Source organism: Pan troglodytes, chromosome 15 (assembly GCF_028858775.2).
Source record: "Pan troglodytes isolate AG18354 chromosome 15, NHGRI_mPanTro3-v2.0_pri, whole genome shotgun sequence".
Classification (NCBI taxonomy): domain Eukaryota; kingdom Metazoa; phylum Chordata; class Mammalia; order Primates; family Hominidae; genus Pan; species Pan troglodytes.
In genome coordinates, this window is record NC_072413.2 from 27883605 (window position 1) to 27901375 (window position 17771).

Genomic DNA, 17771 nt, shown 5'->3' on the forward strand with positions numbered 1-17771 from the left:
ATAAGAATACAAGATAATAAAACTGGGAAATAAATTATGGCTACCCAAGTTTTCAATATTAGCTGCTCACCATGTAAAGATCATGAAAGGGTCTTTGACTGTTATCAAAACTCCATGGATGCTTTTCTATTGTAAAGTAGAACAAACACTGGCCATAATTTACTTTGGACTGTGTCTGAAATATCTGAACCAAAACCAAAACCAAAAACCCTGACTAAAATCACATCACCACACTCTCTAATATGGAAGAAGCACAGACATGACAGCTGATCTTTTACCTACCTCCATTAATGGTCACTTCGCCAAGGCAGTTGTTTGGTACTTTTGGTGCACAACGTTTATGGCAGTTGAATCTGCAATCTAATCCCAGTGATTTTCAAACAAAACAAAATGAGAATTTGTCAGAAAGAAAAGTGGTAACCAGAAAATACTTATGTCAGATGAATGAGGGTGATCAAAGTTCGACAGGTGACAAAATCATCCTTACCTTTGCACTGCAAGCCCTGCCTGAAAAGCCCCTTCAGAAGCTTCTTGCAGTACTGGCACACTGTGGGCCGGGTGTAGGAGTGGATGACAAATGTGTGTGGCACTTTAACTTTAGACATCAAAATCTTGTCAAGGTGAATTGGTCGTCCAATGTATGATTGAGAATTTGACCTCTTCTCTCGACCAATAAACGACTCTGATGGTGATTTTTGCTACATTTTGGAAAACAATAAAGGAAGCAAGATGTAAGAGGCTATTTGATTTATATATTTATATATTTTAAGATATCGTTTTACTCTTGTATTTAGTACTTTGATGTTTAATAATATGAAATCATACTGTATTTCTGTTAATTAATATAATTTACTTGCTTTCTCCATTTCTATTTGAGTTACCTTGCTTGTATAATCTTAAAAAAAAAAAAGAGAATTGGAGATCAGAATGTTTAAACATGATTTCTAGGTCTTTCAAATAAGTTTTTGCTTTAAAAAAGTGGTTTTAATACAGAAATATAAAGTTGGAGTCAAATAAACAGTGCAAATATTATATCATTGACATTTTCTACAGGATTACATTCACATGGTTAGAAAATGCAAGCATTTACGAAAGACAGAAAATGAAAAGTAAATGCCTCCTGTTTGCCCTACATGGTACTTCATCGAAAAAATGCTGTAATCCCAGCACTTTCGGAGGCCAAGGCGGGTGGATCATTTGGGGTCAGGAGTTCAAGACCAGCCTGGCTAACATGGTGAAACCCGTCTCTACTAAAAATACAAAAATTAGCTGGGTGTGGTGGTGCTCGCCTGTGATCCCAGCTACTCGGTGCGCTGAAGCAGGAGAATTGCTTGAACCTAGACAGAGGTTGTGGTGAGCCAATATCGTGCCACTGCACTACAGCCTGGGTAACAAGAGTGAAACTCCATCTCAAAAAATAAATAAATAAAGAAAGAAAAGAAAAAGAAAAAGAAAGAAAGAAAGAAAAAAATGCCTTACAGTTCCTTTGGATTACCTAAAGAAAAAAATAAATATGATTTTACATTTTTCCTCAGCCATACAATAAAAGATTTATATTACTGGAAACAGAACGAATATACTATAAGAGGAATATAAAAGTGGATGTTTTGGATATAATTTTATCTCTGTGTACTCTTGTCCATAATTTTGGAATTATTTAATCAGCCCAGTATATAGATTTTAAAAAATTAAATTAACTAAAATTAACCGTGTTTTCTACGTTTTTGGATAATTTCACAGTACCTTTGATATCCTGGGATATATTTGAGAATCGTCAGAATAAATGTATTTTAGAAAGCATCAGAATAAGATAAACCGAATTACTTTTGAATCATTGTTATAATTATGTATCTCATTTATATATCTTAGTTATTAAGTTGCTACTCTAGAGCAATAACTGTATTAGGTGCCTTAAAAGACAGGCCTTATTATCTACAGTTGAGGCATCTAAGCTCATAAAGTTTAAATACATACCCCTGGGTCAAATGCTAGTAAATAGTGGAGCCAAAATGTGAACCTACATTTGTTTGCCTCCAGAGCCCTTGTTTTATCACCATACTCAGTTAATTTCTAATTTTAAATGATTACTGATAAGACAGCAATAAATCACATTTACAAAAAATTTCTATCCCTTTCAATCCCTATCTGCACCAAAAGGTTAAATACTATTACCAAAAGTGAAAACTATTATTTCCAGATTCACTAGCTACAGTAAAAAGAAACTTAAAATGAAGTTCTACACAGGAATATTAGGCCTACAGTTACATTCACAATTACAATTCCATAAAGAAAAACTGTAAAGCATAATTATTCTGGAAAGGTTCAACTCTTGCAGATAAGTCTAGGGAGATTATAAAAATATCCAAAGGTTTGCCAAACCAGAATCATGAATATATTGAATAAATACCTTCAATGGAATTAAAGAATAATTAAATCCACAGGGTAAACTCCCTATTCCAGTGTCCTCTAGTAACTGTAGCCAATGGGCCTGTTTTAAGCATAGACTAAAATGAAAATATTTTTCCATAGTTGAAAAGTTTTAACACTCAGAATAAAAGATAACCTGATGTCACACTTTGTTAGCAGATTTAACATGTTCTCAGATTTGGAAAATCCTATGAAAAGCTGGACAAATCACTGTTCAGTTACATTCCTTAATTTAAGATACCTAATTGTAGGCTGTGCTAACAGAGCCAGTTTGACATTTACTATACCATGGTGCAAATTCATTAGAAAAGCAAGAGGGAATCTAGTAAACTGAATATTTTCTTTTCATCCAACATAAACACTGCCATAAACTACAAGAACTAGAATTATTTTTGAGAGGTCATTTCATTTAATACCTTCAAGGCAAGATTATATAAGAAATTTAAAAATATTCCAAGTTTAGGAAAAAGAAATTAGCTGTCACTCTGTAGCCCAGAGACTATACCAAACACATTTTCAGGCAATAATGAGATTTACACAGCCAGCCACATGTGTCCTTGGCACAGAATATGTAATTTATAGTGTCAACTATGTAATTTATAGTGTCAGAAATTAAGATTTTAATAGCATTAATAAAGAGTGCCCTCATACCATTCATGCCATTTTAAATTTCAAAATCAGATAGCAGTCCAACCAGACTTATCACTACCTTTCCTTACAGTCTGAAATATGTCATTATTTTCAATATGGCCCATATTTCTAAATGAAAAAGTAAAGCTTTACAATCTTGACACAGGGTGCATGCATAGTAACTTATTTTGTAGAAATTGATTTACTGCTGGAAGGAGACTGTTTGAGTTGTTTAATTGTACTAGATAACGAACACCTTGGGAAAGCGAGAGTGGAGAAGCTGACTGAAGTTCTGTTTTCAGTATTCAATTCTATGTTTCTGGGAGTGTATACACACACATTTGCATGTGCTTTCCCTAACATGAGGCAAATCTGAAGTGTGAAAACAAAAAAGGAAGACTGGGTCATTATCTGATGATTCCCTAAGCGCTTATAGGGTTTTTATCTTTCCTTCAATCAAAAATGTAAAACAAGGACTTTGTTGATACATAACAGATTATTAAAAAAACCAACTGGCTATGGAATAAGGCCATGACCCTGTAATATATATTTATCTATATTTATCAATATTTACCTAACTGTTTAAGAACCACCCTTTCTGTAATCCTGCCATCATCCCTTTAAAAATATTTCTTTTTTTTTTTTTTTGAGATGGAGTTTCACTCTTGTTGCACAGGCTGCAGTGCAATGGGGCATTCTCGGCTCACTGCAGCCTCTGCCTCCCAGGTTCAAATGATTCTCCTGCCTCAGCCTCCCAAGTAGCTGGGATTATAGGCATGTGCCACCATGCCCGGCTAATTTTGTATTTTTAGTAGAGACAGGGTTTCTCCATGTTCGTCAGGCTGGTCTCGAACTCCTGACCTCAGGTGATCTACCTGCCTCAAGCCTCCCAAAGTGCTGGGATTACAGGCATGAGCCACTGCGCCTGGCCGGCAAAAGTATTTCTAATGATGTGATCACAAACTAAGACTTAAAGATTTTCAGAATCAATGACATATTTTGTCATTAATAATTAATAATCAGTTGTTATTTTAAGCAAAAATATAAAATTCCAATTATTATGTGAAGTTTTATGTGAAGGCATGTACAACATAAAGCATAATTACAGTATGTTTTTGTTTGATATATCAAGCTACAGAGCAGGCAAAAATTCAGAAATTAATAGTTTTAAAGGAAATGATACTTTAAAAAAAACTCATTGATCGTTGCATTTTAAGATAATTTCAAGGGGAAACTAGATAGCAGTTCGAATCATAATGCTGACAGAAATAATTGGAAATGTTTGCATGAAATGCATTATTATACAAAGTAAAGAGATTTCATTATATATCAAGTTTACATGTTATAACAACTTTGTATGTTTATTATACATAAATAAAACTCAAATTCTTCATTAACTTACTACATTTTCTTGGCTTACTTGTATATTTAATTACAATGTGCACAGTACTTTAGAGTTTTAAATAACACCTTTCTTTAAAGCTAACTATAATAAAGTGAAAATTCTTCCTTACCGTCAACACTATTGAAGGTTTTACTGGGTTTATTAGGTTAACTAAATGGTGTTTAAATTAATTTTCACTCTTAGTCTCTATTCCAATTTGGCCCCATGTATTTGGTGAACCTGAAAAATCTGCAGAATGATTTTTTTTTTTTTAATGAGAAGAGGAGGGAAAGTTGAAATGCTTTGGAAAGTCTGTTTTGTTCTGCTTCATTAATATGTTCAGAGAAAAAAATGGCTCAAAACTTAAAGAGCACATTTAAAATTTCATGTTTTGTAACTATGGGCAACACATATAAGAGAATGCATTTTTTAAAATTTTATATTTTTATATTAGCCATATGTTCTATGAATTGGAGGAGTTTGGATCAACTTACAGGTGTGGAACTTTTGTAAGAACTGACATCACTGTAAAATATGGTATTGAGATAGATGCATATAAATGATTTGATTTGGCAAATTATATATGATGACAAACATAAAGGTATTTTTTGTGTTAGAAGTGTAAGAGTTAACATATCATGCATGGGAGATAATATGAGAATGTAATGATGAAAGTTGTATTTTGAAGCCAGGAATAGAAATTAAATAAAATAAAAATTATGAAGATCAATTTTTTTAAGTTTGTGGTTTCACAAAGCATCTTTAACATTCTTACACCAAGTGTTTCATTTGAAATTACTGCCAAAGCTGGAACTCTGTGCACTGAACACCTACTCAGAGAGACAATGTATCCTGCTCTTCTGGAGACTGAATTTGTTTTTTAACCTAGTGTGCTAAATTAATGACTCAGCAAGTTTGCAACCTTCCCAGGAAATGATTGCTTAGATTACATTGTGGAAACTCCAACTGCCAGCATGTCTTTAAACATTTAATAGGACTGAAATAATTTCCCAACAAGGTATATTCCACTTAGCAGTTCACAATGAACTCTCTTCATTAGTTAAGCTAGAAAACACAGAGGAAAAGTTGCCTTTACTTGTGGTTTGTTTATTGTCACTTGCGTAAAAAATCAAACATAAAATTCTCTGAGATAAAAGTCACTTGACAATAAAAAATGGCTCAAATGAAAATGTGTGCATTATTAAAATATTTCTGTGTGTTAACTAAAATTCATTTCACAGCAATTCACTGTGTCTGGATTTGGGGAGACAAACTCCCTTTGAGTTAAAGAGAAATAGAAAGAGACTACTTTAGCATACACGCCAACATCTCTTTATGGATTTGTCTGAATCATTTGATAATAAGCTCCTATGGAAGAACAAAGTCCGTGACAAACAGTAAGCAGTTTCACCTGAGATAAGTGTATGTTTTCAAGAAGTAAATGCATAGGATTAGTGGATGAGATGTTTCAATAGAAATATTTAATATACAGACTGTAATAAAAGATTTTTACAATTTAAAGTTACATAAACTGTTAACACTGACATATTTGCTTTTCAGGATTTCAGTTTTAAGAGGGGACACCTGGTTAAGGAATATTTTCCACTGCAAATGCTCTGTACTTGTCTGCCTGCTCCTTGCCCCTACTTCAACATGAAAATCTGTGCAGAACTCTTCTGCTACCAAACTCAAACACTTAATAGGCTGTTCATATTAATGGGTGGCCCTCAGCATCAAGGATGCAATGAGGAATGGTTGAGACTATAGTAATTTGGAGAGGACAGCGTCACTGTAAAAGGGATAGCTACAGCTCAATTAGTTCTAACAGCTGCCATGTGAACATGTGAACCTATTGTTGATGGATCTTTTAGTTTTTCAAAAGAAGCAGGGAATCTAGGTGTGTGATAAAATAACTTGATCTAGATGTCAGCAACTGAAAAAAAAAATTTTAAAACTTTGTGCCAGTCAATTTATCTGGGGACTAAATCTAGTTGAAATGGAGACCTTTGAGGTTATAAAAAGTGTTTTCTATCATTATCTAGTTCAGCCAAAGACCTTTATATATGCCAAACTATTTTCATAGCACTTTACATGGATTTCATTTATTTATACCTCATGTATAAATAAACTATACATTTTATACAACTATTTATACATTTTATACAACTATTTTCATAGCACTTTACATAGATATCATTTATTTATACCTCATGTATAAATAAACTATACATTTTATACAACTATTTACACATTTTATACAACTATTTTCATAGCACTTTACATGGATTTCATTTATTTATACCTCCATGTTACACCTAAAGAAACTGAGTTACTGAGAGATTAAATCATTTTCCCAAGATCACACAACTTGTAAGTAGCAGAACTATGAATTCAGGTAGTTTTGCTCCAGATAACAATGATTCCTTTCTCCTTAGATCCTCCCCAGCTTTCACATTCCTTGATTTTATGCTAATATAGAAAACAGTAAGTATTTTCTTCCTCTCAGTTAGTCAATAAGGACAACATAAGAGGCAATAAGACAACAAGAATTATCAAACAGTAGTGTGTTTTATGTGCCAAAAATGATATGCAGGATATCATGAACCCCTTAACCTTGACCTACAGAAGAGATTTCTAACCAGCTTGTCTGTGCTTAGATGATAGGACCTGAGTCATGCATGTTTTCCAGAACACAATAACTAGTGGAATAAACAGCTGCTATTGCATAAACATCACTCAGTTGGCTGCCTACTTTCCTATTCAGGTGTTATTATGCTTAAAAGATACTAGCATAACTATGCAAAAATAGATGCAAGCAAATGTTAATCTTTTATTCCAGAAGTTTCGAGATCTAGCATTTTGGACTATCATTCAAAGAACAGTGCAGAGTAACAGCTTAAGACAGTTCTCTCCTATTGCCATCGAGATGGATCTATCTAATTTAGCAAGTGTTTCCTGGGGCAAATTTTACCTGAAAGCTCAATTCAGATGCTTCAGGACATATAAATATGAGGAAATAATTCTCTGTGCCCAATTACTTTATTAGCCAGTAGAATCCTAGACACAGCATAACTGTTATTATTGTTGACCTTTATATTTACTCTTTCCCTTTCTTCATAGATGGTTTCCTCCTTATTCTTCAGATTTCAGTTCCCATGCCCCCTTCTCTGAGAGGCCTCCTCACCACCTAACTTATTGCTTACCCCCACTCCATACTCTATTACTCTCTCACATCATCCTGTCTCCTCCAAAGTCATTAAAGCAGCATGCAACTGTATTATTTACCTCATTATTTGTTTACTGGATTTTTACTGTCTCCCTTCAACAGAATATAGGTTTCAGGAGGGCAGCATCTTTATTATTTTGTTCATCATTGTAACACCAATTTCTGGAATACCGTGTCACAAAGAATAATTGCTGATATATACATATATGAAAGTTCAAAGGAAAGATAAACCATATTCATGGTGGAGGCGAGGGGTAATTCAGAAAGGGGGTTTCCTGAAGAAAAGACATTTGCATAGACGCCAAGGTGAGTCTTGCCATACCATGGCTATGTTGTGCATTATTAGTAATTAAAATTTTGTTTGGGTGTGGGATGGGGAGGAAGGAGGGATGGTTAATGGGTGCAAAAAAATAGCACAGTGAATAAGACCAAGTATTTGCTATCACAACAGGGTGACTACAGTTAAAAATAATTTAACTGTGTATTTTTAAATAACTAGAAGAGTATAATTGGATTGTCTGTAACACAAAGGATAAATCCTTAAAGTGAATGGATACCCCATTTACCCTGACGTGATTATTAAATACTGCATGCCTGTATGAAAATTTCTCATGTAACCCAAAAATATATATATGCCTACTATGTACTCACAAAAATTAGATAGATAGATAGATAGATAGATAGATAGATAGATAGATAGATAAGTTTTTTTCAGCACAATTCAGTCCTATCAATCTGCAAACTGTCCGGAGATTTCTTTTTTATATTTCGAAACTGTCTGTCTCACTTAGGGATGATGACCTAACCTGCTGTTAGGAAAACACAGTGGTGAATGCTCAGTCTGAGGCTACTTTCTGAAGCAAAAAACAAACAAACAAAAAACGAAAAAAAAAAAAAAAACCCCACACAGTCATCTGCAACAACACTACATGAATATATTACCTCTCACACAGGAGTGGGGATTTTCCAGCACAGAGCTCTTTGACAACAGAAAAATATGAAAACCCTTGAGAAATGGAGTTCATATAGGAACGCACATGTTTCCAGGCTCTATAATTCAGGCAGTAGAGAGTAGGGTGTTTGCTGAGTTTCAGGTTGTTTGGTGGTATTCAGATTCTCTATTCCTTGAGCTAACTGTCAAATATCCTAAATATATAGCATAAATAAAAGCTAATCAACACCTTTTCACAACAGTGAAACGGTGGCTACAGGGCAAGCAAAAAAAAATATGTGCCCACTGCTTAGTGGTGACAGATACTGTGTTATACCATGGAGAATCCATTTCTTAAATGTTTACAGCAATTTGTGAAAGCTTTCAAAGTAATAACATATATAATCTCTTATTAAAATACAAGGTGATCTAGATTTGCTGAGTGCTAAAGTAATCGTGGAAGTTATATTAACTTTTATATTGCCTCACTATTTTCAAGTAAACCAAAATGAAGGGTAAAGGAACCGTGATATTTTCTTAAGTGATCTACCCATTGCAGGGAAAGCACCAGAACTGTTCAAAAATTGTTGCAAATTACATGTACATTTCCACCGAAGAAGAAAATAACTGCATGTCAACAACTTCCACTTTGGGACTTTAAGTGTCAGAAAGTGAAATGGAGGGTAAACACATTATGTGGGAAAACCAAGGACAGTAATTTTAGAGGTAAATATTCCCATAGTATTTGACCTTGCCTGAATAGACAAGGACCTGGCCTGGGTTTATGGTCTCACTGGAAAGCTGAATGAAATAGTCTGAAAAGAGACTGTGACACTGATTACTACTGCCTTGGAGACACCAAGCAGCTGGGAAAGTATGCCATAAACACAGTCCTAGGCCACAAAGGTGAGAGCCTCTCCCTTCAAAAATGGCCCATAAGGATAACTTTATGGTGTTGCAGGAAATAAGGGGCCAGAGAGACCAAATAGGGGTGCAGGAGAGTTAATTTAAGGTGTACACTGGCTTAGCAGACATGTGTCCTGAAAGACTGAGCACCAGACAAAGAAAACAGATGCCTTTTAAGCAGTTTATGGTGGGAACTAAGTGTTGCAGGAATCAGGCTTACAGAAACCAGAACAAAAGCAGTTAATCATTAGGTAACATTCGTGAGATTCAGCTTACATCTTGGGAAAAACATGTCCTATAACTTATGCTCATCTATTTTGTGACCTTGCAGCTGCACAGCAAGAAGAAAAACAGAAACTTAGAGACCTTACAAAATATGTGGGAAAGAGATAAGGTTAATTAATGTCTTACAGTTTCTACAGAAAGGCAGTTAACATTCTTTTTTAACTTTTACTTCAAGGGGGTTCACCAATGCCTTACAGCTAAACTTTTACGATTTTTTCTATTTCACAAGGACAATCAATTCTTTAACTTTTCTACTTCAATCCCCCCTTTGGTGCTCTGTATAAATGATGTTTAATAAAGAGCACCACAATTTTTTTTTTTTTTTTTTGAGTGGCTACACATTTTTTTTGAGGCAAGGCCTGGTACTTGGTTAAGGCCATGATTTGAGTAGTAGTATGCTTTGTTACCATTGCCTCTACAGTTGACTGGATACTTTTGATTAATAGAGGCAGGAGGCAAGGGAGAATTAGACATCTTTTAACTATAAAGCTTTTTATTAGAGTCTTGAAATTATTGAAACATGACAACCATTCACTAAAAAGTGAATCTGGGGACTATTTTTTCCAGGTTTGAACTGGGACATGAGCAAGTTTAGCCATTTTCCCTGGGCCTGCCTTATAAATGCTGTGTTTACCATGTGCTGGCCTCACAAAGTCTTTTATAAAACTGGCTGGGGCTTCTGTTTTTTTGACACGGAGTCTCGCTCTGTTGCCCAGACTAGAGTGCAGTGGTGCGATCTCGGCTCACTGCCAGCTCTGCCTCCTGGGTTCATGCCATTCTCCTGCCTCAGCCTCCTGAGTAGCTGGGACTACAGGCACTCACCACCATGCCCAGCTAATTTTTTGTATTTTTAGTAGAGATGGGGTTTCACCGTGTTAGCCAGGATGGTCTCGATTTCCTGACCTCGTGATCCGCCCGCCTTGGCCTCCCAAAGTGCTGGGATTACAGGCGTGAGCCACCATGCCCGGCCTGGCTGGGGCTTTTATCTGCACCCTGAAGCACCTTTGAGATTTTTTTTATATTGATTGCTTTTATTTTTGCCATTTTTTAAACTTCACAGGGGTATCTTTTGGTATCTCTGCAGCTGCTGTAGTTGGGCTGCCTTATTTGGGTCCCAGTGGGGGTCCTTTTGTTCCTTGAGTTATTTGTATGACTCTGGCATGGCCAGACTTGAGATGGCCTGCCTGATTTTTTTAACCATTTATTTTAATTTCTTGCAGTTTTGATTGTTTTTTCACAGGTGATACTGACGGCGTGTATTTATTTGAGCTTTACTTTTTAGAGGCAGGTAGCCTTGGTAAAGGGGGATAAATTGGATTGTAAGGAGGAGGGGTCTTTATTCCCTCCAGTGGTTCTTGCAAAACCGGTTTTTCCTGTGGCTTTCCTTTTGTCTCTGTGTTTGCTGGTGAAGTTTTTATTTGTGGTTTGGTTTATGTTACAAGTTTTTGTAATTTTTTTTTTAATTTTGTGTTTACTGGTGAAGTTTTTACTTTGTGTTTGTAGTTGCTAGTTTAGTTGATTTTTTTTTTGGCTCGAGCTGCGAGAGTTTGTAATAAGCTGTTAAACAGGGCTGTATTTAGCTATGAGTTAATAAAAGGAAATTTGGTTTGAATGTCTAGACTGTTTTTTGACTTTGGTTATTACCTTAAATACATGGCTAATTGTTTTTTGTTTTTATTTATAGTGCCTTTGGCTGGCCCTTCAACATTAAAAGAGGGTTATTTTAATTCATACAGGGTTTTCAGCATTTGAGGGGTTAACTTGACTTTTTGATTTCCCATAAAGCCTTTTTTAAAGTTTTTTAATATACATTCCAGTGGAGTGGGTTTTGACGATTTTCCTCCCATTTCCTCCCAGTAACGACACAGCACATTCACTTTTCCTTTCTTTTTAGACCAATCAGACCTGGTTGGCCTTACACTTTGCTTAGAGCATACAGCCTCTACTAAGAGACCTGTAGCCTTCTGTATGTCACTCCTCACGTTGCTTCCTTCTGGAACCGTCTTTATCACACACACTCACACACTTCCCTGCTTCCAGCTCCCTTTCCTGGTTGGGGTAGCGAGCCACTCTCGCCACTTCCAGTTTCCTAGTTGGGGTGGTGAGCCACTCTCGCCACCTCCAGTTTTCTTTTCCTAGCTGACTTAGCGAGCCACTCTCCTGTCCTGTCTCTGTTGGGGTGTGAGTTTCATTCAAATCAATGAGCCACTCTTGTTGTCCCCAGCCCCTCTGGGTCGGATTAGTTGTCACTCCCCTGGAGGTGATCAGGCTTCCCTTCTGTCCTTAGGGACGGGTCCTGCCTCAGGGCCCAAACCTTACCACAGTTCAGATGTCTGTGCAGTGCTCCTGATGCCATCCAGGAATCCCCTTTACTGGTTCCGTTGCACTGTCTGGAAGGGCACCGGGACATGGGAGGGCCTATCTCCTTCAGGGCTGAAGCTCTCCCATTGGCACCAAGGTTCCCAGGTCTCCTCGGTCCCGGGGCCTCAGTCCCACAGGCAAAGGAGACAGAAATCTGCCATCTCCAGTCCCGGGTTTCGGCACCAGAAATGTTGCAGCGAATTAAGGGACCAGAGAGACTGAATGGGGGTGCAGGAGAGTTTATTTAAGGTGTACACTGGCTTAGTGGACATGTGTCCTGAAAGACTGAGCACTAGACAAAGAAAGAAGTTGCCTTTTAAGCAGTTTTTGGCAGGAACTATGTGATGCAGGAATCAGGCTTACAGAAGAAAGAACTAAAGCAGTTAATCATTAGGCAACATTCTTGAGATTCAGCTTACATCTTGGGAAAAACATGTCCTGTAACTTATGCTTATCTATTTTGTGACCTTGCAGCTGCACAGCAAGAAGAAAAACAGAAACTTAGAGACCTTACAATATATGTGGGAAACAGATAAGGTGTCTTACAGTTTCTACAGAAAAGCAGTTAATATTCTTTTCTAACTTTTACTTCAAGGGGTTCATCAATGCCTATTACAGCTAAACTTTTTATTACTTTTTCTATTTCATAAGGACAATCAATTCTTTAATTTTTCTACTTCAATAGTACATTATAGAATCCTAGCCCATAACACTCAATGTCAAACATGTAGCGCTGTGTGTCTGTGTGTACATGCTCATGTGCTTCTGAAACAACGTGGTAAGACCAAAGACTAGATTTTAATGCAACTTAATTACAAAAGAGAAAGAGACAAAAGATAAGAGACTTTTCTCCTCTATCTATCCCACACCCCTAAAAGAGCCTTGGGTTTTAAAAATACAGAAAAGCACTCACTCAATGAAATTATATCACTCAAGTGATATTTTCAGTGCATGGCTACACAAAAATAGATACCACTAAAAACTGGGCTATTTAGAGAAAGAGGCATATTTGTTCATAACTCCCTGACATTGTCTCATCTTACATTTCACTATATTTATTATTAAAATGGCAACATCATCACTCTTTTTGAGAAGGCAAGAAGGAATTCATCTGATTAGATTCAATCAAGTATCAGAATACCATGTCTAAGGGGTTGAGTAAAATAATGTATCTAAATATTTGAAAAGACACAAATATTTTAGAGGCTGAATTTTCTCTAGTTTCTAGAAGTCTAATTTATAGTACCAATTCCAATCTTCTACTCTCCTCTCTCCTTCTCATTATTATTTCTTCTATAGAAATCTTTCTTTTTTTTTTTCCTGGGTAGCCACATTCATGAGGACATATAAACTGTTGAAGTGAACATAAGTAACCTTTTTTTCATATTTTTTATTTATTATTTATGTATTTATTTTTGAGACCGAGTTTTGTTCTTGTTGTGCAGTCTAGAGTGCAATGGCTGTGATCTCTGCTCACTGCAACCTCCACCTCCCAGGTTCAAGTGATACTCCTACCTCAGCCTTCCAACTAGCTGGGATTACAGGCATGCACCACCATGCCCAGCTAATTTTTTGTGTTTTTAGTAGAGATGGGGTTTCACCACGTTGGCCAGGCTGGTCTCGAACTCCTGACCTCAGGTGATCCACCCGCCTTGGCCTCCCAAAGTGTTGGGATTATAGGCGTGAACCACCGTGCCTGGCCCTTTTTTTCATATTTCTCAGGTAGCAGTTCAGAAGTTATGAGCAGTCGGTAATTAAGGGAGCAGAAACTTAAATCTATCCCAGCCTAGAATATTAGATGGACGCAGATGCCCACAAGTAAATGCCTGCAATTCCTAACAGTGGAAGGCTCTGTTTTGTGTCTTGTCAGGAGTGCTGTGGAGGTCACGGTACGTTGCCTGAGAGTTGCACGGGATTTTCAGAGCTGTTACTAAAAATCCAATTGTTTTTAAGACCTATATATTAGTAAGTGTGAGGCAATTGGTATATGATGCCACCCCCTCCCAGCAGGGTTCATGAAGAATTCTCCAGTAGTATTCACATTTACAATCACATATCTGCAAGGTTTTGTTCAGAGCATGAATTAAGAATGGACATATATGATAAGCCAGACTTGTGGAATGAAATCAGATAACAGTAACTCAAAGCAGGCCTCACAATCTTATTAATTTTACTGAAGGACACTTTCCCCAGAAACTCACTACTGCACATAGTCTCAGGAAGCAGGGAAGTTCTGGTTAAAAAATTTTTGGACATCTTTCCTCACTGAAAGTACACACTGCCCAGGTTTGAATTTGAAAAACTAGTTTGTAGAATCATCAAAGGAAAACCTGCAATTTCTGGCAAATGTACTACATGAGTGTCATGGTGCATATTTAAATGGAAAAATGACTTTTTATTTCAGAGAAATCACCAGGATTCCTGGAATTCCAGAACACAAGAGTTAAGTCTCTACTTCTAAATAGACTTTTGCTGCATTGAAAAATATCCTGGCAAATGTTCATCTGGGCAGTAAGTATCATCATAGTTAAGAAATAGCTTTTTGTCCATTATTTGTTTATTTGAAAAGAAACTACTTTGACTATTATAAAATGTATCAGGATCATATCTAATTATAGATAGAAAATACAATGCTGGTAATCTCGTTTTCATTTTTTAAATAAATGAAAACAGTAACTAAATGAATCATTTCTGAGGGGAGATGTTCTATGAACGTATGCAGCCTAGAGCTCATTTTAGTACAATCCGTGTCTTCATTACATGTGAGTCAGTAAACCTGTATGAAAATAATAGCAGTTTATGGCCAATTGTTATTTAGAAAATATGCAACCTCACATAAAAAGTTAAACTGAATATTGTCCAAATTGCATAAAATTAAAGGATATAAAATGGTCAAATGCAGAGAAAGCTTTTAGAATGAGCGATTTATTTCCTAATGATTTCTGTAAGGTGGCCTGAATGTTAAGAATAACCAAAAAGATTAGGCTAGAAGCATTTAATTCCAAGAAAAAATAAGTTCTCTATAGAGCCCCTTAACTTCAAAGCTAAATTAGTAGATACCTCCTTAAAGTCACTTAAAAACATTTAAGATAACTTTAGTAAAGTTATTTAATTTTTTTTAAAAAATCCATAATGTAAAAAATGCTGTGTCATCAATTATATCCTATGGTCACACAGGTCATCCAATATCTTAAATTCTGCTTCATTTTCCACCTTGACTTCAGTTCTTTTACCTCAAGAAAAGATCATTCTCCTCAATTGCTTGACAAAAATATTATCTTTAATCTGGCCATGTTGATTTATTTTCAACATGTCTCTATATGGTTAAGTCTCTATACAGTAAGAGAATGAATGAAAATATGTCTTCTCCATGTTAAAAAAATCAATATGGGAAAAGACATGAAAAACATACAGATCACAGATTAATAGAGGATAACAGTAATAATACATAAAGACTATAAGCAACCAATAAGCAACTCAATGGAAAAAGAAAAAGGCAATTCACCATGGCTGAAATACAAATGGCCAATTAATATATGAAAAGCCTTTATTCTCCCCAACAAAGAAATATATAGTTAGGCACAGATTTTATATAGATATATTTCAAATTAACAAGGAGGAAAAGCCTTTTAAAATATTGACAACACCTGTTGTTGGGAAGAGTATAAGGAAATGGAAACTCTCATACACTATTTTCAGTAGAGTTAAAAATGTAAACTTTTACACTTTTGAATAACTATTTTTTTAAAAAAAAAGCAGTATAACCTATTTGGATTCTAATAATGTTATCTACTAACTCATTCAGTAAATAATTTTTATTTTTATTTTATTTATTATCATTTTTTGAGACAGAGTCTCATTCTATCACCCAGGCTGGAGTGCAGTGGCATGATCTTGGCCCAATGCAACCTCTGCCTCTCGGGTTCAAGCAATTCTCATGCCTCAGCTTCCTGAGTAGCTGGGATTACAGGTGCGTGCCACCATGCCTGGCTAATTTTTGTATGTTTTTAGTAGAGGCAGGGTTTCACCATGTTGACCAGGCTGGTCTCGAACTTCTGGCCTCAAGTGATCTGCCTGTCTCGGCCTCCTAAAATGCTAGGATTATAGGTGTGAGCCACTGTGCTTGGCCAAATAAATATTTATTCAGAATTTACTAGTGCTTTTACAAATACGCAAAAAATAGAGATGCTTATTTTTTGCATTATTTCAGATTTAAAATGGAAACAGGAGGAGAGATTGGTTACATAAATCAATATATTTCATTGTAATATAATACCAGGAAGTTTATACAAAGACATATACTATATCTACTTGTCGGTATATGGTTTACCTATGCAAGCTCCATGAAGGCGGATAATTTATCTATTTTTGCATACTTGTGCACCTCAGGGTTACAGACATAAAAGTGTAAACTGACCAGGACATGCTGAACATGGAGCAATGGCCAGGTTTCTATAACCATTCTGCTACTTGCACAACTGTCACTAAAACATTTCTCTGAAGAAATTCTGGTCGAATTTCATGCATCAGTTTCTTCCAAGACATTTATAAAGAGAAAAGTCTGTTATCTTTTTGACAAACTAGACGTAAACAAAGTTCAAGAAAAATAGCTCATGCCGAAAACACATCTTATTTCCATCAGGAGCTAGCCTGTGAAGGCCTGGTTGCTTTTAATTTGTACAACTTGCACAGAAAATCAGACTACTCTTCAGTCCTCCTTTATGCAATCTGTTCCCGACTGCAATGTGGGAGAAGGAAGTGAAAAATGTTTCCTGTCCTTCTTTGGCTTCATGCCCAAAGGATTATTTGAAAGGAAAGATACTAATTCACATTTAAAATTATGTCTAGAAGGCATTTTAAATTACAAACCAAATTTACAAGACTATAAAAAATTACACTCACCTAGCTTTCACACTGGACTTATTCTAAGTAGGACACTTTTTGAATAAGAATGATTTTCCAAAAATAGGAATTTACTATTATTGAAGCAGATGTCTTCATCCTGCAGCTTATGAATCAGAAATCTTGACTCATCCATCTTAATTAACCCAGAACATGTTCTGGTTGTGTTTTCATTAGCTTCCTTTGTTAGAGTTACCGTAACAAGACCATCTTAGAATGGATACTAATAATAATATTTGAAATTTATAGTCCCATGAGGGAAAATAACAGTATGTCAACTCTCAATTGACCAAGGTACAGGAATAAAAGACAGTAAACATTCACAAGTCAACTGACCAAAACAAACCATCACAAGAAGAGCACTGTTGTATGCTCTAATACTTGACCTAAATACTTCTCCTCCACGTTCACATCATTCATTGCTTAAGATAGAAAAAAGGCCAATTTTGGAGGAGGGCTTAACTAAAACCTTTTTTAAAGGAAATTTGTGTTTTTTCCATATATAATTTCTGTCTGGATTGAGAGACTGACATTTCCATTTGTATACCATTTTTAAAAAATAATTAATAGATTGTGATAACACAAAAGGATGGAAAGATCCTTTATTGAAAAGGTAAGTTCATGGGTGCAGCACCCTAACATGACACACGTACCCTAGAACTTAAAGTATAATAAAAAATATATATATATATTAAAAAAAGAAAAAAAAAGAAAAGGTA

At 35.7% G+C, this 17771-nt stretch overlaps 1 protein-coding gene across 4 annotated transcripts in view; it reads right to left on the reverse strand.

Moving 5' to 3' along the window:
• The window catches only part of PRKD1 (protein kinase D1), a 353235-nt gene that overhangs the window by 61621 nt on the left and 273843 nt on the right, over positions 1–17771 (reverse strand). For all 4 annotated transcript variants that reach the window (XM_016925950.4, XM_024348689.3, XM_063792825.1 and 1 more), the window contains 2 exons: positions 488–698; positions 283–360 (listed from right to left, as the gene is read on the reverse strand). In XM_016925950.4, the coding sequence (XP_016781439.2) occupies positions 283–360; positions 488–698 (289 nt within the window). The remainder of the gene's footprint in view (positions 1–282; positions 361–487; positions 699–17771) is intronic.